Consider the following 26893-nt stretch of genomic DNA (forward strand, 5'->3'; position numbering starts at 1 on the left):
ATATTCAGAAAGAACTCTTGTAACTCAATAATAAAAAGCCTGATTTTAAGTGGGCAAAGGATCTGCACAGATTTCTGCAAAGAAGGTATACAAATGGCCAATAAATACATGAAAAGATGCTCAACATCATTCGTCATTAGGGAAATGCAAAACAAAACCACAATGAAATGCCATGTCACACACACTAGGATGGCTATAATAAAATAAAAATAAAAACAAAATAACAAGTGTTGGCAAAAACATAAAGAAATTGGAACCTTCATACATTGCTGGTAGAAATGCAAAATGGTGCCACTACTGTGGGAAGCAGTTTAGCAATTACTGGAAAATTTAAACATAGAGTTACCACATGATCCAGCATAGAGCTACCATATGACCCCATGAAATATTCCTAGGTATATACCCAAGAGAACTGAGAACACATGTTTATACGAAAATCTGTGCATGAATATTCATAGCAGCATTGTTCATAATAGCCAAAAGGTGGAAAAGATCCGAATGTCCATTCACTGATAAATGGATAAACAAAATGTGGTATACAATGGAATATTATCAGCCATAAAAAGAAATTAAGTAATGATATATGATATGACATGAACAAACCTTTAAAACACTAAGTGAAAGAAGCCAAACACAAAAGGCCACATATTTGATGATTTCGTTTATATGAAATGTCTAGAATAGGCAAATCCATAGAGACAGAAAATAGAATAGTGGTTGCCAGGGGTGGGGAGGAGGAAATGATAATAGGAATGGCCTTTCTATTGGGGGTGATGAAAATGTTCTGGAATTAGATATTGGTGATGGTTGCACAATCTTGTGAATGCAAGAAAAAAATCACTGAGTTGTACACTGTAATGTGGTGAATTTTATGGTATGTGAATGATATCTCAGAAAATGGCAAATGAAATGCTGTTAGCCTATAGAAAGGAGCTTGCTGTGCACCTGAGGAGACTTCTATTAAATGGGTAACAGAGGGTAGTTCTCACTTAATGTGAACTGTTTTCTAAAGAAATGCATTTCTGCTGTAGTATGTCCATCCATTCTTTCAACAATTATTGGGCATCTGTTATGTACAAGAATCAAGGCAGCATCTGCTTACACTTACCTGTTGTTCCTTGAAGGCCTCAAGAAGTAAATCAATATCAGTACAAGTGAGAGGAAATTGTAGCCGAGGGCCATTATAGGAGTCTGGGACATCTATCAAGTCCACATAATCATGTCTGTCCCGCATGTCCTGTTCGCTTTCAAGAGATTGATTTCTTAATTCTGGAAAAGGAAGGACAGAACCAGGGGGTGGGGTGGGAATCAACATTTCAATACTTAAATTTAATAAATATCTTCTTGAATACCTAGCCCATGTAAGGCACTGTGCTAAATGTTCTGCATACCAACATAGCCCACATATAACTGCGAGGAATGACTGACCCTGAGACCAGAACATTCACATGGGTCACCACCATCCCTTCCTGGGCAGATGTTTTACCACAGCAGTGGGTCCATGGCCAGTGGGAAGGGGAGGCAGGAGCACAGGGAAAATTGACCAATCAAGGTATCTGGATGATCGAAGCTCTAGCTCTAAGTTTTTTGCCCACTCTTACATCTCAGACTTTTACAAATAGGGCGGAAAACAGAACAATACATTATATCTGGTTCAAACATCTGCTGCTATTCAGAACCTACAGAAAATTTAACTGCAACATTCAATTTTTCCCCTGTTAAACACTTCAGAGGATTCTATTTAGCTGTAATGGATTTGTTTTTCTCTGTACATAAAAATAAATTTTCTGACATGATTTTCATTCTTTCTTGGTAACAAAGCAGATAAAGTTAAATGTCAAACCACAGGCAGAAATACCCAAAGCAGCTCTCAGTCTCGGAGAGACAGTTCTACATAACGGAGTGCCTGCATTGTCCATTTTAGTGGGTGCTGAGACCCAGGGTCCTTGCCTGCTAGATTGCCCATGAAACAGTCAGCCCCAGTACAGAAATCAAGACAATTCAGATAGAGAAAGACGAAAGGAAACATGGTAGATTGATTGCAAAAGTGATCCCAATTCTCTATCCCACCTTCTATCCATGCTCTTTGTAATGTACTTTTGCAGCTACTCCCGTCAAGAGTGTGTTTCCCCATCCCTTCAAACCGGCTGGGCTCATGACTTGTATTGGCCTAAAGAATGTGATGGAAGTGCTATGTACCAGTTCCAAGCCCAGGTCTCTCTGGAGGCTTTGTATGCTTTCATGCTCTCTTTAGGAACGATGCTACTACCACAAAGCCTAGGCTAGGCTTGAGAAAGATCCAAGACCATGTAGAGCTGAGCTGAGTCATCCTAGCCAAGGCTGTCCTAGATCAGCCCCCAGCCAGCAGCCACCAGAGTTCGCTCTGGACACATGAGTGAACTCCAGTGAAGACCCAAAAAATTGCCAAATCAAGCCTGCCAAGATCAGCAGAAGTGTTCAGCTAATCTGTAGACTTGTTAGCAAAAAGAAATGTTGATTACATGCCACTGAGGTATGGTGGTTGTTTAATACACAATATTCTTGCAGATAATGACCCAGAGGACAATGACATACTCTTCAACTCATTAACACTGAATTGTTACAAAGGCCATTCTTCAGAAGTTCTCTGCAAATAGTTTCTCTTTTAAAATATTCAGAGTGGTCAAGTTTGGAAGGTATAATGTTAGCAGATATAGACAAAATACATTTTTTTCATGATCCAGTTATGCTGAGAGATTACAGTTAAGAACTAAACGTGAAAAATGTTTTCTAAAGTCATACTGTTTGGTAATTTAAAAAATATTTTCTAAATTATTGTGTATCACAGTGTTTTCTGGTGGCGGTTGATGATGTTTTATAAGAAGTTGAATTTAGGAGTAATAATGTCTGTCCTTAATGTGGTCCAGGAGTGGTTATTTTTCTCATTTGGGTTTGGCTTGAGATTTAAGAATAACTTAATTATTTCAATTTATATTTAAAGACTACAAAGGCAGAGCATCTTGATAACTTTATCTCAGGTTCATTACATAGGCAGTAAAGCCTACATACTTCACTGTCTTCAATGCTCATGCCTCCCTTTTCAATTTGGTAGCCATTCCTGGACATAAATCTTGTTCCAAATGTCAACTTTCCTTTTCCTGACTGTACACACGGAAATACCAAGCAACTCTTAGAAAAAACAAATAACAGCAAAAACGAAAACCCTCAGTAGTTTCACTACATCATCTAACAGAATTATAAAGGTTATTTTCTGTTATAGACTCTAAAAAATAAAGTGAATATGGAATGCATGGTCAAAACTAGGGGATTTTGTTTTTTTAGATGGGGGAGGAATTTATGGTATGATTGCAGTGTTCACGAGAAAGGCAGTGAAACAGCCTGGGCAACATGGTGAAACCTCGTCTCTACAAAAAATACAGAAAACTAGCTGGGCATAGTGGCGTGCACCTACAATTCCAGCTACTCAGGAGGCTGAGGCAGGAGGATGAGCCCAGGAGGTCAAGGCTGCAGTGAGGCGTGATTGTGCCACTGCACTCCAGCCTAGGCAACACAGCAAGACCCCTGTCTCAAAAAGAAAGAAAGAAAGGCAGCATAGCTTGAAGCATGCCTGATTTAGAAAGGCAGATGCTGGAGGGAAAGAGGAAATGAAATTGAGGATGCAGCTATGGATGCAGACAGGCGTATGGGACCACCCATGGAGCTGTTCCCAGCCCCCTTTCTCCCTTCCAAATCCTCAGAGGCCTGGCAACTTCATAGTCACTTCCTCCCTTGCCTGTATCTCCAGCATGATCCTCTCTTCAGACTCCGTAACACAATTAAACATAGTTGGAGACTCCTCCGATCTAAGATGTCACCCCTGGACTTCGCATCTGCCCCACACTGGCAATGCTTTCCTCTCCCAGCCCAGCACTCTGTCTTTATTGTTCCCACTCTTCCCTCTCCCTGGACTACCCTTGCTTTCTCTTCTTTGGACAATTTCTCATCCTTTAAAACTCAGCAACCCCTGCCCAGGTTGAACCCCAGGCCACACCTTTTCCAAGGCATCATGCTGATAATGACAAGAATGGGAGCTCCCAGTTACTGATGTGCCAGGCACTGTTCTAAGCACCTTACATATGTGTATTCATGTGATGACCGAAGCTATCCTATGAGATTAATATTGTTGGCATCCCCATTTTATATTTGAGGAAAATGGGGTACAGCATGTAAGTAGGAGAGATGGAACTTAACCCCAGAGAAGCTGGCTTCAAGCTCAAACTCTTAACCATTACGCTTTCACTACATATTAAAATGTAACTATGCTACATGATACCTATAGTGTTATTTATATACTTATAACCAATTTATTTAGTAATCCCAACTCTGTGAGCAATAAAGCAAAAATCATTTTATTTTCCCAATCATTGCCTCCACCCATGCTCTGTCATCTCTCCCTTTTCCATTAGCTAACTGACACAGCAAATCAATTCCATCCCTTCTAATTATGAAGACTCAGTCTTGTTACTTAAGAACAAAATCAAAATATTGTTTTCATTCTTTAAAAAAAGAGAAGCTTGGTCTACCATCCCTTCCATAGATCTGATGACCCTCATTGCCTAAAAGTTCAGTGACAAATATATGAAAAAGCACTAGTTCCCTAAACCGATTCTTAGTTAAAACTACTCAATATGAAGTATTAATCAATGTCAAATCATAATCCTTCTGCTGGTTTTTAGCAACACAAAACAGAATAACATAAATTCTCTTCCAGTAGCTAATGTGTCCTGTATGAAAACAATCAAAGGCTTTAACATTTCTTTTTTTTTTTTTTTTTTTTTTTGTTGAGACGGAGTCTCGCTCTGTCGCCCGGGCTGGAGTGCAGTGGCCGGATCTCAGCTCACTGCAAGCTCTGCCTCCCGGGTTTATGCCATTCTCCTGCCTCAGCCTCCCGTGTAGCTGGGACTACAGGCGCCCGCCACCTCGCCCGGCTAATTTTTTGTATTTTTAGTAGAGACGGGGTTTCACCGTGTTAGCCAGGATGGTCTCGATCTCCTGACCTCGTGATCCGCCCGTCTCGGCCTCCCAAAGTGCTAGGATTACAGGCTTGAGCCACCGCGCCCGGCCGGCTTTAACATTTCTTATGTATATGCTGTTCTTGTGGGCTAGAACTATTATAACTAATAACAATAATTTAATGAATAATATATAGAGATTTGTACAACATAGAATTAATCCTTACCTATTTGATTTACAATTTTGTCAACATGAATCTAAGCTAATTAAGAATTATAGGCAAATGATACCTTTACAAGTTGTTCTAAAGAAAATACATCAAAAATACCCCCTACACACAATCTTTTCTTTTACCCAGTACAGACTCAAAATCTGGACAGGGAAAAATTTAAAGCCCATAAATTTTTATACAACAATTTCTGCCTCTACCGCCCACATGTCACTCTGAAAACAAGCTCCAGATATTGCTGGAAAAAGAAAAGCAACAATTGAACTACATTTATAGTTATTTTTGTTTCTCAGTTATGAACCTGGATCAGAACCATTGGTGTCCATATAATAAATTCAATAGATGCCAAAATGACATTTCATAAAATTCAACATCTGTTTCTGATTTTTTTAAAACTTAGAAACAAGGAATGGAATAATACTCCTTAACATCGCTTTATAAATTTAAATCATCAATAATGGTTTTTCCATTAAACCATTAACAAAACAAGGATGCCCACTTTCATTGTTTCATTCTAACACTGTTCCACTATCTTTGGCCAATGCAATAAGACATGAAGCTGAAATAAGAGCAGTAATTATTGTATAGAAAGATATAAAAATAAAGTTACTTGTGGCCAACGTGATTAAATACCTACACCCAAGAAAATCAATTGAAAAAATCCCAGAATTGATGGGAGAATTAAATGTAGTACAGAGCCTGGGTATGGTGGCTGACACTTGTAATCCCAGCACTTTGGGAGGCCAAGGCAGGAGAATCACTTGAGTCCAGGAGTTCGAGATCAGCCTGGGCAACATGGCAAAACCCCTATACAAAATGCAAAAAAATTAGCTGGGCATGGTGGTGCATGCCTCTAGTCCCAGCTACTCAGGAGGCTGAGGTGGGAGGATCATCTGAGCCCAGGAGGTCAAGGCTGCAGTGAGCCATGATCACGTTACTGTGCTCTAGTCTGAGGGACAGAGTGAGACCCTGTCTCAAAAAAAAAAAAAAAAAAAAAAAAAAATATATATATATATATATGTGTGTGTGTGTGTGTGTGTATATATGTATACTATAATAAATATATATTTTATATTATATATATATAAAATACAGACGTTAATCACACTGGTTTGAATCACAGCTTCTCCACCAATAAGATGAATAACCGTGGGAGATTACCTTCTAAGCCTCAGATTCCATATCTACAAAAAGGGGATGATAATACTACTAATCTAACTGGTTGGTCATGAAGACTAAATGAAATGATGTATTTAAAGCACTTAAATACATGGCACATGGTAAACATGTAACAAATATCAGCAATAAAAATAACATATTATTATTACTTAATAGTAGCACAATATAAGATAAATGGACATAATTCAAAGGCTTTACTAAACACTACCAACAACCAATGGAAGATATAATGGGGAAAATGTTCTGTTCACCATAGCAACAAAAAATATAAAATACCTGGTCCAATAGGACATTTTGGCTGATCTGCGAAGCAGAAAGAAAAGTGAAAACAACACTTCCACACACTCCAACCCACTCCCCGCTTCCGCCAGTCTCTGTTTAAACCTATGGCTATGTATGGCAGCTTCGGCTTTCTGCCTGTGGGAGGAGGCTGACGTGTGAAAAGTGGACTGGGAACGTTTCTGTGGAGTCTGTACTCCTCATGGAGTCCTATGCACTGGTGTTGAGCTCTTAAAGTGGTAGCACAGGGAGATCATCATGAGGTGGTAGGATTACAAGGACAAGTATGACTGCTTCCAGGGTCACCTCTTATCTTCAGAGCACCCAACGTGTCTCAAGATACTCCACGCCCCAGAGTTAAGACCGTTAATCTGGTGGCCCCAATATCTGGAAATGTTAAATAACCTTCTGGTTCCTAAAAATACCCTATTTAGGCTGGGCGTGGTGGCTCACGCCTGTAATCCCAGCACTTTGGAAGGCTGAGGTGGGTGGATCACCTGAGGTTGGGAGTTCAAGACCAGCCTGACCAACATGGAATAAATCCTGTCTCTACTAAAAATACAAAATTAGCCAGGTGTGGTGGCACAGGCCTGTAATCCCAGCTACTTGGGAGGCTGAGGCATGAGAATCACTTGAACCTGGGTGGGGGGGAGGTTGCAGTGAGCTGAGGTCATGCCACTGTACTCCAGCCTGGGTGACAGCAAGATTCTATCTAAAAAAAAAAAAAAAAAAGGAAGAGTTAGAAAACTCTTCCAAATTCGTAAGAAAAAGACAGATAACCCAATAGAAAAATGGACAAAAAACCTGAACAGGAACTTCACCACATGAGATGTCCACATGACCAATAAACATACAAAAGGGTGAGCAATTTGGTCGGGCGTGGTGGCTCATGCCTGTAATCCCAGCACTTTGGGAGGCCAAGGCGGGCAGATCACCTGAGGTCAGGAGTTTGAGACCAGCCTGGCCAACATGGCAAAACCCCATCTCTACTAAAAATGCAAAAATTAGCCAGGCATGGTGGCACATGCCTGTAGTCCCAGCTACTCAGGAAGCTGAGGCAGGAGAATGGCTTGAACCCGGGAGGCAGAGGTCACAGTGAGCCGAGATTATGCTACTGCACTCCAGCCTGGGGGACAGAGTGAGACCCTGTCTCAAAAAAAGAAAAAAGAAAAGAAAAAAGTGAGTAACTTGACTGCTCACAGGGAAATGCAAATTAAACCTGAAATACGATACCACTACATACTCACCAGAATAACTAAAATGAAAAGAATGGACTATTGCAAGTGTTGGTGAGGATGGAACAACTGAACTGGTGAGAGTATAGCTTGTTACAACCATCCTGTAAAAATGTCTGCCAGTATCTAATAAAGCTGAACAGATATAAGCCCTATAACCCCAAACTTCTATCCCTGACTTGTGGTACATTTTTATGATAATGGCTCCCCAAGGAATCATGCCTCCCTGTGTCTACATCCCTTTATACTGTAATACTGCCACTCCTCCGAGCAAGAGATGGATATCTCTTTAACCGCTCTGAATTCATGGCTGGCCTTTTGACTTGTTTTAACCAACAGAGTATGGCAGAACTGATTTCCCAGAGTTCTAGCGCATAGGCCTTAAGAGGCCCTGCAGCTTCTGCCTTTGCCCTCTTGGACCCAGCCATCATGTAAAGAAGTCCAGAATAGCCAACTGGACAGAGAGGCTGTGTGAGAAGAAGAGAGGCAACCAAGTTGTTTTTGTTTGTTTGTTTGTTTTTGAGATGGAGTCTCACTCTGTCACCCAGGCTGGAGTGCAGTATCACCATTTTGGCTCACTGCAAGCTCCGCCTCCCGGGTTCAAGTGGTTCTTGTGTCCCAGGTCTCCTGAGTAGATGGGATTACAGGTGTGCACCAACACACCCAGCTAATTTTTGTATTTTTACTACAGATGGGGTTGGTCAGGCTGGTCTTGAACTTCTGACCTCAAGTGCTCCATCCGCCTCGGCCTCCCAAAGTGCTGAGATTACAGGAGTGAGTTACTGCACCTGGCCAAGAGGTAACCAAGTTAATAGCTAATGCCAAAGTCCCAGATATGTGATTAAAACCATTTGATCTTTCCTGCCCAGTTCAGCTAGATGAGTGAGCTCAACCGATAACACATGGAACAGAGGTAAGTTGTTCCCAGCAAGCCCTGTTCAAATGCCTGACCCACAGAATCACATGCAATAAAATGGCTGTTGTTTTTAAGTCACTAAATGTGGGGGCAGTTTATTAGGTAGCAATAGATAACCAAAAATGAATATATAGCAAAATAAATGCATACATATTTTACCAAAAGGGACATGTACAAGAATGTACGTAGCAGCACCATTTAAATCACCAATCTGAAAACAACTCAAATGCCCATACACAATCAAAGGGATCAATTATGGTATACTAGTAAAATGGAATATTATTCAGCAATAAAAATCACCAAATTACAAGGATGATTCTCACAAATGTAATGATGAGCAAAAGAAGCCAGATTCAGGGCCGGGAGCGGTGGCTCACATCTGTAATCCCAGCACTTTGGGAGGCTGAAGCGGGCAAATCACCTGAGGCCAGGAGTTCGAGACCAGCCTGGCCAACATGGCGAAACCCCATCTCTACTAAGAATACAAAAATTAGCCAGGTGTAGTGGCGAATGCCTGTAATCCCAGCTACTCAGGAGGCTGAGGCATGAGAATCCCTTGAACCAGGGACAGGGAGGCAGAGTTTGCAGTGAGCCGAGATTGCACCACTGCACTCCAGCCTGGGCGACAGAGCAAAACTCCATCTCAACAACAACAACAAAACATTAAAAAAAAAAAAAAAGCAGCAGCCAGACTCAAATGAGTATATACCACATGCTTCCATCTATACAAAGAACTTCAAAGACTAGGGTGTAGAAGTCAAGAAAGTAGTTATGCGATGGTGTGGGGGTTGGGTAGCACTACAAGGCAGGATGGGAAACTTATGTGGCCCTAATCAGGTGCCAGTTACATGGGTGTGTTTACTTCGAGAAAATGTACTGAGTCATATAATTTGTATACGTTCCTGTAGTGTATGTTATACTTCCAAAAAATGCTTATATAAGACTAAACCACTGTCCCCTTCTTTAATAAAGTATTTTTCTTATATTTTAAAATCACCTACAGAATTTTTAAAATGCAAATTAAAACAACAACAACAACAATAACAGCAACAACACAGTCTGAGTAAACATCTCCAGGCTGGAACCCAGCCATCTGTGGCTCTGAAACTCCTTAAGTGATTCTGATGAAGTGAGCCTGGGTTGAAGTATTAGGTCATTAGCAGAAAGTGCTGTTTCATTTTATCATTATCATATTTCCTCTCAAAAACATTTTTGCCAAAGAATATGAACCATAAACAACTGTCTTCGAATCACAGTTATCTAAAAGAAAAAATGGCAAAGTACCCACTTCCACCCACTCCCCACTCCTTAGGTTTGGCTATTTCACCATTCAGAAGGCTTCCACAGATCATTAAATGCTTTAATTAGTTTCATACATATGCACTTAGCTCAAATCATGCCTATTAAAACACCATTCTTTTACCACTTCACTTTGAAGTGTATTTACAAGATTATTTAAAAGATGATCCTAGATGCCATACACGATTTAATGAGAGCGGAAAAAAAAAAAAAAAAAAAAAGGTTGGCCCAAATTAAAGCAAAATGAGCGTTTAAGTCTGGCATCTGTCTTGGAGATAATAACAGGCAGATCTTAATTTACAGGAGAAATACATGGTTGTAAAAAATCATAATTTTAAAAACTTTTTTGAAGTATACCTCCATTGCCTGCCTCTGCTTCAGAATGACTAGATGATAGATAGACAGACAGACAGATCAAAGAGAAGAAAGGCCGGCTGCAGTGGCTCATGTCTGTAACCCCAGCACTTTGGGAGGCTGAGGCAGGCGGATCACAAGGTCAGGAGTTTGAGACCAGCCTGGCCAACATAGTGAAACCCTGTCTCTACTAAAACTACAAAAAATTAGCCGGGCGTGATGGCAAGCACCTGTAATCCCAGCTACTCAGGAGGCTGAGGCAGGAGAATCACTTGAATCCAGGAGGCGGAGGTTGCAGTGAGCCGAGACCGTGCCACTGCACTGCAGCCTGGGCAATAGAGCAAGACTCTGTCTCACACACACAAAAAAAAGACAGAGAGAGGACAGAAAACAGATACAGTGGGGCCAACTGTGTTTAATCTGCCATTTTCCCCCAGATCTGCTGCATGAAATACTCAAAATATTTTGATCTCTCAGAACAAAAGTTTTGCGGATAAAAAATAAAGTTTCCGTGATCTTGGTTCCAAGATGGCCAAATAGGAACAGCTCCAGTCTACAGCTCCCAGTGTGAGTGACCCAGAAGACAGGTGATTTCTGCATTTCCAAGTGAAGTAAGGGGTTCATCTTACTGAGACTTGTTGGACAGTGGGTGCAGCCCATGGAGTGTAAGCTGAAGCAGGGCAGTGCATCGCCTCACCCAGGAAGTACAAGGGGTCAGGGAATTCCCTTTCCTAGCCAAGAGAAGCCGTGACAGACGGTACCTGGACAATCGGGACACTCCCACCCTAATACTGCGCTTTTCCAGTGTTTTTAGCAAATGGCACACCAGGAGATTATATCCCGTGCCTGGCTCAGAGGGTCCCACGCCCATGGAGCCTCATTCACTGCTAGCACAGCAGTCTGAGATCGAACTGCAAGGCAGCAGCGAGGCTGGGGGAGGGGCGTCCGCCATTGCTGAGGCTTGAGTAGGTAAACAAAGTGGCCAGGAAGCTAGAACTGGGTGGAGCCCACCGCAGCTCAAGGAGGCCTGCCTGCCTCTGTAGACTCCACCTCTCGGGGCAGGGCATAGCTGAACAAAAGGCAGCAGAAACTTCTGCAGACTTAAACATCCCTGTCTGACAGCTTTGAAGAGAGTAGTGGTTCTCCCAGCACAGAGCTTGAGATCTGAGAACAGAGAGATGGTCTCCTCAAGTGGGTCCCTGACTCCTGAGTAGCCTAACTGGAAGACACCTCCCAGTAGGGGCTGACTGACACCTCGTACAGCCGGGTGCCCCTCTGAGACAAAGCTTCCAGAGGAAGGACTGGCAGCAACATTTGCTGTTCTGCGATATTTGCTGTTCTGTAGCCTCTGCTGGTGATACCCAGGCAAACAGGGTCTGGAGTGGACCTCCACCAAACTCCAAAAGACCTGCAGCTGAGGGTCCTGACTGTTAAAAGGAAAACTAACAAACACAAAGGATATCCACACCAAAACCCCATCTGTACATCACCATTATCAAAGACCAAAGGTAGATAAAACCACAAAGATGGGGAGAAACCAGAGCAGAAAGGCTGAAAATTCTAAAAGTCAGAGCGCCCCTTCTCCTCCAAAGGAATGCAGCTCCTCAACAGCAACAGAACAAAGCTGGATGGAGAATGACTTTGACAAGTCAACAGAAGTAGGCCTCAGATGATCGGTAATAACAATCTTCTCCAAGCTAAAGGAGGATGTTTGAACCCATTGCAAAGAAGCTAAAAACCTTGAAAAAAGATTAGACGAATGGCTAACTAGAATAAACAAGTGTAGAGAATACCTTAAATGACCTGATGGAGCTGAAAACCATGGCACGAGAATTATGTGATGCATGCACAAGCTTCTATAGCCGATTTGATCAAGTGGAAGAAAGGATATCAACGACTGAAGATCAAATGAATGAAATGAAGCAAGAAGAGTTTAGAGAAAAAAGAGTAAAAAGAAATGAACAAAGCCTCCAAGAAATATGGGATTATGGGAAAAGACCAAATCTACATCTGATTGGTATACCTGAAAGTGACGGGGATAATGGAACCAAGTTGGAAAACACTCTTCAGGATATTATCCAGGAGAACTTCCCCAAACTAGTAAGGCAGGCCAACATTCAAATGCAGGAAATACAGAGAACGCCACAAAGATACTCCTCGAGAAGAGCAACTCCAAGACACATAATTGTCAGATTCACCAAAGTTGAAATGGAGGAAAAAATGTTAAGGGCGGCCAGAGAGAAAGGTCGGGTTACCCACAAAGGGAAGCCCATTAGACTAACAGCGGATCTCTCGGCAGAAACTCTCCAAGCCAGAAGAGAGTGGGGGCCAATATTCAACATCCTTAAAGAAAAGAGTTTTCAACCCAGAATTTCATATCCAGCCAAACTAAGCATCGTAAGTGAAGGAGAAATAAAATCCTTTACAGACAAGCAAATGCTGAGAGATTTTGTCACCACCAGGCCTGCCTTACAAGAGCTCCTGAAGGAAGCACTAAATATGGAAAGGAACAACCGGTACCAGCCATTGCAAAAACATGCCAACTTGTAAAGACCATCAATGCCAGGATCAATGCATCAACTAACGAGCAAAATAACCAGCTAATATCATAATGACAGGATCAAATTCACATATAACAATATTAACCTTAAATGTAAATGGGCTAAATGCTCCAATTAAAAGACACAGACTGGCAAACTGGATAAAGAGTCAAGACCCATCAGTTTGCTATATTCAGGAGACCCATGTCACATGCAGAGACACACATAGGCTCAAAATAAAGGGATGGAGGAAGATCTACCAAGCAAATGGAAAACAAACAAACAAAAAAAGCAGGGGTTGCAATCCTAGTCTCTGATAAAACAGACTTTAAACCAACAAAGATCAAAAGTGACAAAGAAGGACATTACATAATGGTAAAGGGATCAATTCAACAAGAAAAGCTAACTATCCTAAATATATATGCACCCAATACAGGAGCACCCAGATTCATAAAGCAAGTCCTTAGAGACCTACAAAGAGACTTAGACTCCCACAAAATAATAATGGGAGACTTTAACACCCCACATTTACAACATTAGACAGATCAACGAGACAGAAAGTTAACAAGGATATGCAGGAATTGAACTCAGCTCTGCACCAAGCAGACCTAATAGACATCTACAGAACTCTCCACCCCAATCAATAGCATATACATTCTTCTCAGCACCACATCACACTTATTCCAAAATTGACCATATAGTTGGAAGTAAAGCACTCCTCAGCAAATGTACAAGAACAGAAATTATAACAAACTGTCTCTCAGACCACAGTGCAATCAAACTAGAACTCAGGATTAAGAAACTCGCTCAAAACTGCTCAACTACATGGAAACTGAACAACCTGCTCCTGAATGACTACTGGGTACATAACGAAATGAAGGCAGAAATAAAGATGTTCTTTGAAACCAGTGACAACAAAGACAGAACATACCAGAATCTCTGGGACACATTTAAAGCAGTGTGTAGAGGGAAATTTATAGCACTAAATGCCCACAAGAGAAAGCTGGAAAGATCTAAAATTGACACCCTAACATCACAATTAAAAGAACTAGAGAAGCAAGAGCAAATATATTCAAAAGCTGGCAGAAGGCAAGAAATAACTAAGATCAGGGCAGAACTGAAGGAGACAGAGACACAAAAAACCCTTCAAAAAATCAATGAATCCAGGAGCTGGTGTTTTGAAAAGATCAACAAAATTGACAGACCACTAGCAAGACTAATAAAGAAGAAAAGAGAGAAGAATCAAATAGATGCAATAAAAAATGATGAAAGGGATATCATCACTGATCCCACAGAAATACAAACTATCATCAGAGAATACTATAAACACCTCTATGCAAATAAACTAGAAAATCTAGAAGAAATGGATAAATTCTTGGACACATCACCCTCCCAAGACTAAACCAGGAAGAAGTTGAATCCCTGAATAGACCAATAACAGGCTCTGAAATTGAGGCAATAATTAATAGCCTACCAACCAAAAAAAGTCCAGGACCAGATGGATTCACAGCTGAATTCTACCAGAGGTACAAAGAGGAGCTGGTACCATTCCTTCTGAAACTATTCCAAGCAACAGAAAAAGAGGGAATCCTCCTTAACTCATTTTATGAGGTCAGCATCATCCTGATACCAAAGCCTGGCAGAAACACAACAACAAAAAAGAGAATTTTAGACCAATATCCCTGATGAACATCGATGCAAAAATCCTCAATAAAATACTGGCAAACCGAATCCAGCAGTACATCAAAAAGCTTATCCACCATGATCAAGCTGGCTTCATCCGTGGGATGCAAGGCTGGTTCAACATACGCAAATCAATAAATGTAATCCAGCATACACACAGAACCAAAGACAAAAACCACATGATTATCTCAATAGATCCAGAAAAGGCCTTTGACAAAATTCAAAAGTTCTTCATGCTAAAAACTCTCAATAAACTAGGTATTGATGGGACCTATCTCAAAATAATGAGAGTTATTTAATGACAAACCCACAGCCCATATCATACTGAATGGGCAAAAACTGGAAGCATTCCCTTTGAAAACTGGCACAAGACAGGGAGGCCCTCTCTCACCACTCCTATTCAACATAGTGTTGGAAGTTCTGACCAGGGCAATCAGACAGGAGAAGGAAATAAAGGGTATTCAATTAGGAAAAGAGGAAGTCAAATTGTCCCTGTTTGCAGATGACATGATCATTTATTTAGAAAACCCCATCGTCTCAGCCCAAAATCTCCTTAAGTTGATAAGCAACTTCTGCTAAGTCTCAGGATACAAAAATCAATGTGCAAAAATCAAAAGCATTCTTATACACCAATAACAGACAGAGAGCCAAATCATGAGTGAATTCCCATTCACAATTGCTTCAAAGAGAATAAAATACCTAGGAATCCAACTTACAAGGGATGTGAAGGACCTCTTCAAGAAGAACTACAAACCACTGCTCAGTGAAATAAAAGAGGACACAAACAAATGGAAGAACATTCTATGCTCATGGATAGGAAGAATCAATATCATGAAAATGGCCATACTGCCCAAGGTAATTTATAGATTCAATGCCATCCCCATCAAGCTACCAATGACTTTCTTCACAGAATTGGAAAAAACTACTTTAAAGTTCATATGGAACCAAAAAAGAGCCCACATTGCCAAGACAATCCTAAGCCAAAAGAACAAAGCTGGAGGCATCACGCTACCTGACTTCAAACTATACTGCAAGGCTTCAGTAACCAAAACTGCATGGTACTGGTACCAAAACAGAGATATAGACCAATGGAACAGAACAGAGCCCTCAGAAAAAATACCACACATCTACAGCCATCTGATCTTTGACAAACCTGACAAAAACAAGAAATGGGGAAAGGATTCCCTATTTAATAAATGGTGCTGGGAAAACTGGCTAGCCATACGTAGAAAGCTGAAACTGGATCCCTTCCTTACACCTTATACAAAAATTAATTCCGGGTGGATTAAAGACTTAAATGTTAGACCTAAAACCATAAAAACCTTGGAAGAAAACCTAGGCAATATCATTCAGGACATAGGCATGGGCAAGGACTTCATGACTAAAACAGCAAAAGCAATGACAACAAAAGCCAAAATTGACAAATGGGATCTAATTAAACTAAAGAGCTTCTGCACAGCAAAAGAAAATACCATCAGAGTGAACAGGCAACCTACAGAATGGGAGAAAATTTTTGCAATCTACCTATCTGACAAACAGCTAATATCCAGAATCTACAAAGAACTTAAACAAATTTACAAGAAAAAAATCAAACAACCCATCAAAAAGTGGGAAAAGGATATGAACAGACATTTCTCAAAAGAAGACATTTATGCAGCCAACAGACACATGAAAAAATGCTCATCATCACTCGCCATCAGAGAAATGCAAATCAAAACCACAATGAGATACCATCTCACACCAGTTAGAATGGCAATCATTAAAAAGTCAGGAATCAACAGGTGCTGGAGAGGATGTGGAGAAATAGGAACACTTTTACACTATTGATGGGACTGTAAACTAGTTCAATCATTGTGGAAAACAGTGTGGCGATTCCTCAAGGATCTAGAACTAGAAATACTATTTGGCCCAGCCATCCCATTACCGGGTACATACCCAAAGGATTATAAATCATGCTGCTATAAAGACACACGCACATGTATGTTTACTGCAGCACTATTCACGATAGCAAAGACTTGGAACCAACACAAATGCCCATCAATGATAGACTGGATTAAGAAAATGTGGCACATATACACCACGGAATACTATGCAGCCATAAAAAAGGATGAGTTCATGTCCTTTGTGGGGACATGGATGAAGCTAGAAACCATCATTCTGAGCAAACTATTGCAAGGACAGTAAACCAAATACCGCATGTTCTCACTCATAGGTGGGAATTGAACAATGAGAACACTTGGACACAGGGTGGGGAACATCACACACTGGGGCCTGTCATAGGGTTTGGGGCGGGGGGAGGGATAGCATTAGGAGGAATACCTAATGTAAATGACGAGTTAATGGGTGCAGCACACCAACATGGCACATGTATTCATGTGTAACAAACCTGTACGTTGTGCACATGTACCCTAGAACTTAAAGTATAATAATAATAATAATAATAATAAAATAAGGTTCCCTTTACTAAGCTACGGTTGTGCACCGATAGATTGTAGTTCAGAGAAGGCATTCAACAAATGAATATTGAATGAATTCTAACTCAGTTTTTGGAAAAGCGAAAAAAATTAAATGGCCGATTTAGTTGACACCATCCAGAGAGGGAAAAAGGCCACTTGAACTGATGTTGCCAGTTGTTGGGTGAAACATAAACAAAAGAGGTAGGCATCTTTTTAATTTCTTAGTGTTCTCCCATCTTCAGAATTTATGATCTTGATGAAGACAGTTCAATATTTAATGACGCTTTTGAAAAGACTGAACTTTTTACTTACCTAGCTCTTCCTTATGTACATGTGCGTAGTTTTCGAACATGAAGGAAAAGAAGGTGGATAACTGGACAAAATTAAAAAAACATTAATCAATTAGTGAACCCCAAACAACTACTGTGGCAAATGCTGCTGGTGCTCCACCCGAGTGCCCTTACTCTCATGGCGCATTCCTATCCCAGCTGCTGCAGGTGCTAAGGGTCACATCTATGCTTGCCTCCAGAGGACTGCCTGCGTCCAGAGCAACACAGGATAACACATGGACGCCCCTCCTGTGGGGCTGCCCAGAGACAAGCACTGGCTGAAGCAAGGGTGTAACGGCCCAGTCCCCCACCTCCCTTGCCTCTGCCAGGGACAAACTGTAGTGCATTTCACACTTGACAGCTCCAGATGGGATCAGGCTGAGGTCAGGCTTCAAAAAGTGCATCTTGGCCTAGCTTCTCCCCTGTCCTGTCTTGCATTCCTCACTCCCTTACAGGCTTTCCCTGAAAACACACCCTCAGTAAGTCACTTGTACCAGAATCCCTGTCTCAGCCTCTGCTTCTAGGAAATCCAACCCAAGACAGCTACTAAATTGTGTTCATTATGATCTCTTCTTTTCTTTTCTTTAAGATGGAGTTTCGCTCTTGTCGCCCAGGCTGGAGTGCAATGGCATGATTTCGGCTCACTGCAACCTCCGCCTCCCCGGATCAAGTGATTCTCCTGCCTCAGTCTCCCAAGTAGCTGGGATTACAGGTGCCCGCCACCATGTCCAGCTAATGTTTTTATATTTTTAGTAGAGACAGGGTTTCACCATGTTGGCCAGGCTGTCTCGAACTCCCGACCTCAGGTGATCCACCTGCCTCGGCCTCCCAGAGTGCTAGGATTACAGGTGTGAGCCACTGCGCCCGGTCATGATCTCTTTTCTTTTTGGTGGTGAGATTAAGAGTTAAGGAATATTCTTAAATATCAAATATATTTTGGAAAGAAAGGGAGGGAAAGGTGGAACTTCACCAGCATTCCAGCCGTAATCGGGGTACTGGCTCTATGGCCACCAGGTATCTGCAAAGACCTGCGTTTGTACAGCACAAATAATTTCTTTTTCAAGCCCTGCCTCTCATGAAAAGTAAACACTTTATCAATCTGGGAGTAGATCTGGGAGTTGGGAATTAAAAGAAGGAAGACTTTCCATACAGTTATCAAAATGTATGATTTTAATGCTGTTGATGATGGGTTTGTCAATTAACAGTCAATAGAAACCACAATGAGACATCACTTCACACCCACTACGATAGCTATAATCAAAAAGAGATAATAACAAGTGTTTGCAAAGATGTGAAGAAACTGGAGCCCTCAACCACTGCTTGTGGGAAGGTAAAACGATGGAGCTGCTTTGGAACACAGTTTAGCAGCTCCTCAAAAAGTTAAGCGCCAAGTTACTACATGACACAGCAATTCCACTCACAGGTCTATACCCAAGAGAACTGAAAACATATGTTCACACAAAAACTTGCATACAAATATTCACAGCAGCATTATTCATAATAGCCAAAAGGTGGAACCAACCCAAATGATCCATCACCTGAGGAATAGATGACCAAATGTGGTCCATCTATGCAATGGAATATTCTTCAGAATGAGTAATATTAACTAAAAAGGAATGAAGTCCTGATACATGCTACAACATGGGTGAACTTTGAAAGCATTATGCTAAGTAAAAGAAGCTGTGTCAGGCGCAGTGGCTCACGCCTGTAATCCTAGCACTCTGGGAGACCGAAAATGCAAAAATTAGCTGGGTGTGGTGGCACGTGCCTGTAGTCCCAGCTACTCGGGAGGCTGAGGCAGGAGAATCGGTTGAACCTGGGAGGCAGAGGTTGCAGTGAGCCGAAATCGCACCACTGCACTCTGGTGACAGAGCGAGATTCTGTCTCAAAAAAAAAAAAAAAAAAAAAAAAAAAAAAGAAGAAGCCAGACACCAAAGACCACATAGTATATGATTCCATTTATATGAAATGGCCAGAATAGGCAAATACATAGAGATAGAAAATAGATTAGTGGTTGCCAGGGACTGAGGGAAGGAAACGGGGGAATGACTGCTAATGAGTATGGAGTTTAGGAAGGGGGAAAGGAAAATGTCCTAAAATTGATTGTGGGGATGTACATATACTAAAAACCATTGAATACTAAAAACCTGTACATATACTAAAAACCATTGAATTGCACACTTTAAATGGGTGAATTGTATGGTATGTGAATTACATCTCAATAAAGAATCAATAGAAAAGAATGTACTGGTGCTGGAATGTGTCTAAAGCATACCAATTTGGGGTTCACTCTACCTTTATATTTATCACTATATTCTACAGTGCTTAAAAAGACAGCCTATGCTGAGGGTCCTAATCTAGACAAAGGGAGTGTCTGAATGAATCACAGTATATCATTTTTCTAGCTGCCAAAAATAAATCTAGCAACTTAGTTCTTTTTGGAATGTTCTTATCTTTAAAGATTATAATGTGATACACAGATGTATGATTGCTAATAACTACAAATAATATCAAATAAAAATGAGAAGTCCCTCTTAACATCCCAAGCCACACCCACCAATACCACTCCTGTCCTCAGAACTAACTACTGTAAACAATTTCCTGTGTATCTTTTTCCAGACTTTTGCTGTATGTTTCATGTTCTTTCACATAAATGAGATAAACTCTACATATTGTTTTACAAGTTGACTTTTTCATTAGCAACTATATTGGAGATCTTTCTAAGATCTTTTTATTGTTAAAAGTACTTTTTTAAAATTAATGAGCATTAAAACTAGATTTATGTATTTTTTTCAAAAGGCCTTCCTTGGCCAGATGCAGTGGCTCACACCTGTAATTCCAGGACTTTGGGAGGCCAAGGCAGATGGATCACCTGAGGTCAGGAGTTCGAGATCAGCCTGGCCAACACGGTGAAACCCCGTCTCTACTAAAAATTTAAAAATTAGCCGCGTGTGGTGGTGGGTGCCCATAATCCTAGCTACTCAGGAGGCTGAGGCAGGAGAATCACTTGAACCCGGGAGGCGGAGGTTGCAGCGAGCCAAGACCGCGCCATTGCATCCCAGCCTGGGCGACAAGAGTGAAATTCCGTCTCGAAGAAAAAAAAAAAGGCCTTCCTCACCCATGTATATTTTCTTCTAGAGCTTGCAGAGGTTTGCTCCTAGGAAATTCTGCCATTTTTTAACTCCTTGAAGTAATTTTTTCTTTTATAAAATGACAACTTTATTTCCTATTAAGGCATCTGCCCCAAAATAGAATAAGACTATTTTTATTAGTTAACCAGACATTGGGCAGCCCTCTTAAAAATGTGAACTTCAAAACTGAAAAACACCATCCTTTTCCCAAAGCACACGCTCTCTCAATAACTAGTTCCAAGACAATGTCATGACGTGCTCTATTAAAGCCTTTCACCAAGGTCCCTCAGCTTAAAATGGACCCAAACTTTCATTCTTTCAATAACAAGGGGTAAAGAGAATCATTTTACCAAAAGAAGAGAAAAGCTTACAAAACAGACCTGCATTTGGCCTTGTTCATCAGCATATTCGATGGACTGGAAGATGGTGAGGGCATAGTGTTGTCTGGCCTTCAGTCGAGCTTTGTAACCTCGGTACCAGTTCTGGATGATCAACGCAGCTTTCAGCGCTGCAGACCCACAGAATATGAAAGTCAGAGAAAAACAGTTACTATGCACCTGTTGGGAGAAGTAGGTGCTTCGGGGGGTGGGGGGGGGAAGCAGTCCACCTGGATTCCTAGGTTCTAAGACTATTAAAACACCAAACAATGAGATTGACTTTTATGTTTTTTATAAAATGTCCTCATGTCTCAAACGCTCAGAGAATAATGATGGCACAGCCATTAGGAACAGAAGTTTTGGAGTAAGACTGCCTGAACTTGAATCCTAGCTCTCTAATTACCATCTATGTGACTTTGGGTAAGTTATTAAAACTCTCAAAACCTCAGTTTCCTCATCTGTAAAATGGGAATAATAACAGTGCCTACCTTTGACATGGCATAAGCATAGTAAATCTATGAATCTGTGTATACCCTATGAAGTAGCAATTCCATTCTTCACTACGTACCCCAAAGCAATTCTCACATAGTCCATCAAGGAGACATATGGGGATGCAATTGCTTCTTTGTGGCAACAGGAAGTTTGATACAAATAGGCCTGGCTGCCTATCACTAGGAAAGAGAATCTGTACCTGTGGTGGGTGCACACCATGGAGTAGCACAACACAACTGGAAGCAATAGATTAAACAAACCCACAATAACCTATTCAGTAGGTCTTAAAAACATAGTACTTCCATTTAGAATGGTTATTAAAAAGTTAGACAGAAAGAAATACTACTTTAATCAATAAAACTATATAGATACACACAAAACCACATTTCATAAGAACATATACAAAGGGAAAGATGCACACAACACATGATGGACCGGTTATTTATGGGGGGTGAATGTGCGTGGGATACACGAATAGAAGGGAATAAACTAATTAACATAATAAGGGGTCTTGCACAGACCAATGATGATAATGTTCAATGAGCTGATGGAGAAGTATGATTCACACCACCTTCTGCACCTGAGATTCGATTGATAAAATGCAGGTGGATAAAAAAACACACCCCACCCCCCCGATAGAGTTTCTATGAGGATGAAATGAGATGTTACAAGGGGAAAAGTTTAGCCCAATGCCTGGTAAAAAGCACATGCTAAGTAAATGGCAACTGGAAGTATTGTCTTATTTGTGGACTATCCAGGCAGACTGTCTCTCTTCTGGGGAAGGTAGCCTTTGAGCCATTTTGTAGTTTCATCATATTGAAGAAAGAAATCAGGTAAGAGATGAGATTTAAAATACAGTCTCTTATGCCTCCTCGAGTTTTAGAGTGAAGAGCAATCAACACCAGCTGGCTCCTTTTATTCATGCTATCATTTTTCCCAGTTGGTGCATAAAAAATAAGAGTTAACTATAACAGGAACGATTTGAGTTCTGAAAGCAGGGATCCAGTCCCCGGTCCCAGCATCCTCTGGTTTAGTACTGCTGCAGTACACAGAATATCCCGGGACCTGGTCATCTGACAGGTTAACAGCTTCCCCAAGTCTCTTGGGTTCCAGGGACTCTTTCCATTATTCAGGTTCCAGAAAACCCCAGGAAATAGACCCAATGTCACGTATCATGAGCTTTATAGGGAAAAACCACAGGAAGAAGAAATAGAGTGACATGTTGTGGTGTTATAATATACATAGGATTTGGCTGTGTCCCCACCCAAATCTCATCTTGAATTGTAGACCCATAATTCCCACGTGTTGCAGGAGGGACCCAGTGGGAGGTAATTGAATCATGGGGGTGGGTCTTTCCCATGCTGTTCTCATGATAGTAAGTCTCACGAGATCTGATGGTTTGATAAAGGGGAGTTCCCCTGCACTCGCACTCTTGCCTGCCACCCTGTACGATGTCTCTTTGCTCTTCCTTCGTCTTCTGCCATGATTGTGAGGCCTCCCCAGCCATGTGGAACTGTGAGTCCATTAAACCTCTTTTTCTTTATAAATTACCCAGTCTGGGTTATGTCTTTATCAGCAGCATGAAAATAAACTAAGATATATATATATACACACACACACACACACACACACGTGTATATACATATATACATACATATATACATACATATATATATATATAGAGAGAGAGAGAGGGAGGTTTTCATCCATGGCCCTGATACAGTCTTTTGTTATGATGTCGGGTATGTTAGGCCTCAGGGGCAGCCTCTGACCTTCTCCTGTCCTCCTTTCACCTGCCCCAAAGCTCTAATTTTCCCCTGACTTTCTGATTATGGGCTTAAGACCCTATGCCCTAGGGGAAGAAATGCTGTTGTCTTGAAGCTTTCATAAAAACCCAAGAGAACCAGGTTCCGTGAGCTTCCGATAGCTGAACACGTGGAGGTTCTGGGAGGGTGGCCTGCCCCTTCCCCCCGCCTCGCCCTATGCATCTCTTTATCTGTTTCCTTTGTGATATCCTTTATAATAAACCAGTAAATGTAAGGCAGTGTTTCTCAGAGTTTTGTGAGCTGCTTTAGTAAAATAATGGCACCCAAAGGGGGGTCATGGGAACTCCCAACTTGAAGCTGGTCGCTCAGAAGTTCTGGAGGCCTGGACTTGCAATTGGTGTTGGGATGGGGTGGGTAGGCAGTTTTGGGGACTGAGCCCTCAACCTGTGGGATCTGACACTATATCTGGGTAGGTAATGTCAGAATCTGAATCAGACGACACCCAGCTGGTATCTGCTGCTTGTTGTGTGGAGAAAAGTCCCCACACATTTGGTCACAAAAGTCTTCTGTGTTGATGATTGTTGTGGTGTGAGAGTGGAGAAAAAAAAACGGTTAGGGGAGAAAGATTTTCCCTACACACAAGTTCAACCTTGCAAAGCAAATAATTGGTAGTGGCATGGCTGAAATCTCAAGTATTCTCACAATACCATGATGGAGGGTCTAGGGTCACCTAAAAGGGCTGTTCTGTGGGACAGTCGCTATCAGGATGAATCACCCTCTGGCCTCAGGGGTTCTCATACTTACAAGCACAAAGGTGCCTTTCCAGTGCCACTTCCTGAGCACTTACAAAGGGCCAGGCATTGATTAGTCCTGCAGTCCTCACGACACTGTGAAGCTGACAGAGACTGAGGAACTCACTAAAGCTCACTTAGCTGGTAAGTGGAAATGGACAGTGAGGATTCGAACCCTGGTCTGACTGACTCCATAGCCCAAGCTCTTAACCTCCATAGAGCTATTGATCCTTTCTGTGCCTCTGCTTCTTCATCTGCACAGTGATGTTGTGGAATAAATGATCAGTGAAATCTCTTCTATTTGGTATCAGCAATATCAATAACAAATAAACAAGTTTGGCCGGGCGTGGTGGCTCACGCCTGTAATCCCAACACCTTGGGAGGCCGAGGCGGGCAGATCACTTGAGGTCAGGAGTTCGAGACCAGCCTGGCTAACATGGTGAAACCCCATGTTTACTAAAAATACAAAAATTAGCCGGGCATGGTGGTGCATGCTTGTAATCCCAGCTACTTGGGAGGCTGAGGTGGGAGGATCACTTGAACCTAGGAGACAGAGGTTGCAGTGAGCCAAGATTGCCGCCACTGCACTCCAGCCTGGGAGACAGAGCAAGACTCCATTTCGATTAAAAAAAAAAAAAAAAAAGAAAGAAATAACTGAGCTTATTATTATTTCTCTAATTAATAGAACAAGATATCATATGTTAAGGGTCTATTACAACACATTTGGTCCCCACAAGCATCATCATCTCCATGTTACACATAAGGAAATTTTGAGTTCAGAAAGGCAAGTCTCTTGCTCCAAGTCACTTACCTAGTAGGAACTCAGGTCCTCTGGCTCTCTCCACTCTAGTCAGTTACTTCATTCCCTAACCTATGTGCACCTTTCCTTCCTTTGAATAATAATGGCCACTATTTTTTTTTTTTTTTTTGAGACAGAGTCTTGTCTGTAGCCCAGGCTGGAGTGCAGAGCCACAATCTCGGCTCACTGCAACCTCCGCCTCCCGGATTCAAGCAATTCTCTGCCTCAGCCTCCTCAGTAGCTGGGACTACAGGCGCCCGCCACGACGCCCAGCTAATTTTTGTATTTTTTTGTAGAGATGGGGTTTCACCATGTTGGCCAGGCTGGTCTTGAACTCCTGACCTCATGATCCACCCACCTCAGCTTCCCAAAGTGCTGAGATTACAGGCGTGAGCCACTGCGCCTGGCCAGTACCATTTCTTGAATGCCTACTAAGTGACTGGCACTAGCTGGACACCTGACATCTACTGCCACTTCTACTCCTCTCTGACGCGGGGAAAGAGGCAAGCTAGGTCCCCTCCCATCTCTGCCTGGCTTCCATCCCCACCCCACTCTCCAAGGGAGGAGCTGCTGTTTTGTATATAGCACACAATACGTTCTTTGGGTTCCACTGGGGGGAGGGGTGTAAACTGTGGCATAGCAGGTTTATAAACACCTACAGTCCCCTCTGTCTTCTACTTCCTCTTCTACCCCAAAGTCAGGAAGCAGAACTGCCCCACCCCACCCCAGCCTGGGAAGCAGCCATCTTTGTCTATGTTCATACTCCTCTACCTGAGCACACATGCCACTTATTAAGCTGTCAGGTCTCAACTCTAAATCCACCCTTCCCTAGTCAGCACAGTGATGCTGAGGCTGGGACTTTGCAGACCCCATTTCAGCTTTGTCAGTTGCCCCCTGTGAGGCTCTGCCAATAGGGGTGGGAAAGGCAGACTGCAAGGCTGGAGGAGGAACAAGGGACACACTCCTTCCTGTCTGCTTCCTGTTCCTGATAGTGTAACCTAGCAACTGCTCTTCACCCCAGGTAACAGTGAAGGATCCAGTTTGCAGTTCATCCAGCACTTGCAAAGCTAGTCTCATGGTAGCACCGGCTGAGTGTACCACTTCTCAGAGGTCTGAGCTTCAGTTCTGTGGGACCCTCCTGCAAGTTTCTCAGTTGGAATAATTGCACTCTTTTCGCTTTGTTCTCTCAGCTTTAGGGTGGTAACTTCCCTGCATTTGGTATAATTCTTTACATTCAATTCTCTCTGTTCAAATCACTCTGTGGTTTCTGCCTCCTGACTAGACCCTGCCTGATGAGCTCGTCTTGGAGGGGCGGGAAAAACAGGTCCTGCTAAGACCTCAAGCCTCCAACTTCCTGCAGGCTCCAACTCATGCCGTCATTAGAGTTCTACGTTGAGATCTGGGGTACTTGTGCAGCAGCTGATAAAGCGGACTTTGATCCACATCCTGCTGTTGTCCCTTGGGCATACATTTCCCGCAGAAACCTCTCCAGGAGAGGGAAGGAGCCCAGCAAGGTTGGGCATGCCAACGTCAGACCTCCAAAGCCTCACCTAATTCCTAAGCCCCATCCACCATAGGACAGCACTAGCCAGCTGAGGGCCCTCCCCTGGAGAAGAAACCTCCAAAATAGCAAAGGGTAGAACGCAGGCATGATAGACCCTACTCGAGGGGGTTGCTGGCCCCCAAAACCCCCCACCCTGCCCAGAGAGTTGAAGAGCTGCGTCATCCAGTTCTAAACTTATTGGACAGCTTAGATCTACTTCTGGTCCTGCTGCTTCATCAGATAACAGGGCTTCTCTTCCCCGTCACATTGATTCCATGCAGAATGAATGAATGAATGAATAAATGGTATTGAGGAGTATGTGTAGCAAGGGTCTTCTCTTTTTGTTTCTAGACAGAAGCAACAGCACAGATTCAATAAGTTACCTGGCCAATTTTCTGTGCCCAGTAGGTGGTTTCTCTATTGCCAAGCTGGTTTTTTGTTTTAATAGATTCTTTTCTCTGGTGGCAATCACTATCATGGTATTTTGCAAGAAATTAAATAGT

At 42.1% G+C, this 26893-nt stretch overlaps 1 protein-coding gene across 7 annotated transcripts in view; it reads right to left on the reverse strand.

The window, feature by feature from the left end:
• LOC105478190 (protein phosphatase with EF-hand domain 1) overlaps window positions 1–26893 on the reverse strand; it is a 148353-nt gene that overhangs the window by 73371 nt on the left and 48089 nt on the right. For 6 of the 7 annotated variants that reach the window (XM_011735269.3, XM_011735267.3, XM_011735265.3 and 3 more), the window contains 3 exons: window positions 21003–21130; window positions 17475–17535; window positions 1109–1269 (listed from right to left, as the gene is read on the reverse strand). In XM_011735269.3, coding sequence (XP_011733571.1) covers window positions 1109–1269; window positions 17475–17535; window positions 21003–21130 — 350 coding nt within the window. The remainder of the gene's footprint in view (window positions 1–1108; window positions 1270–17474; window positions 17536–21002; window positions 21131–26893) is intronic. The other variant, XM_071089100.1, reaches the window with a different exon arrangement.

This window comes from Macaca nemestrina, chromosome X (assembly GCF_043159975.1).
Source record: "Macaca nemestrina isolate mMacNem1 chromosome X, mMacNem.hap1, whole genome shotgun sequence".
Lineage (NCBI taxonomy): Eukaryota > Metazoa > Chordata > Mammalia > Primates > Cercopithecidae > Macaca > Macaca nemestrina.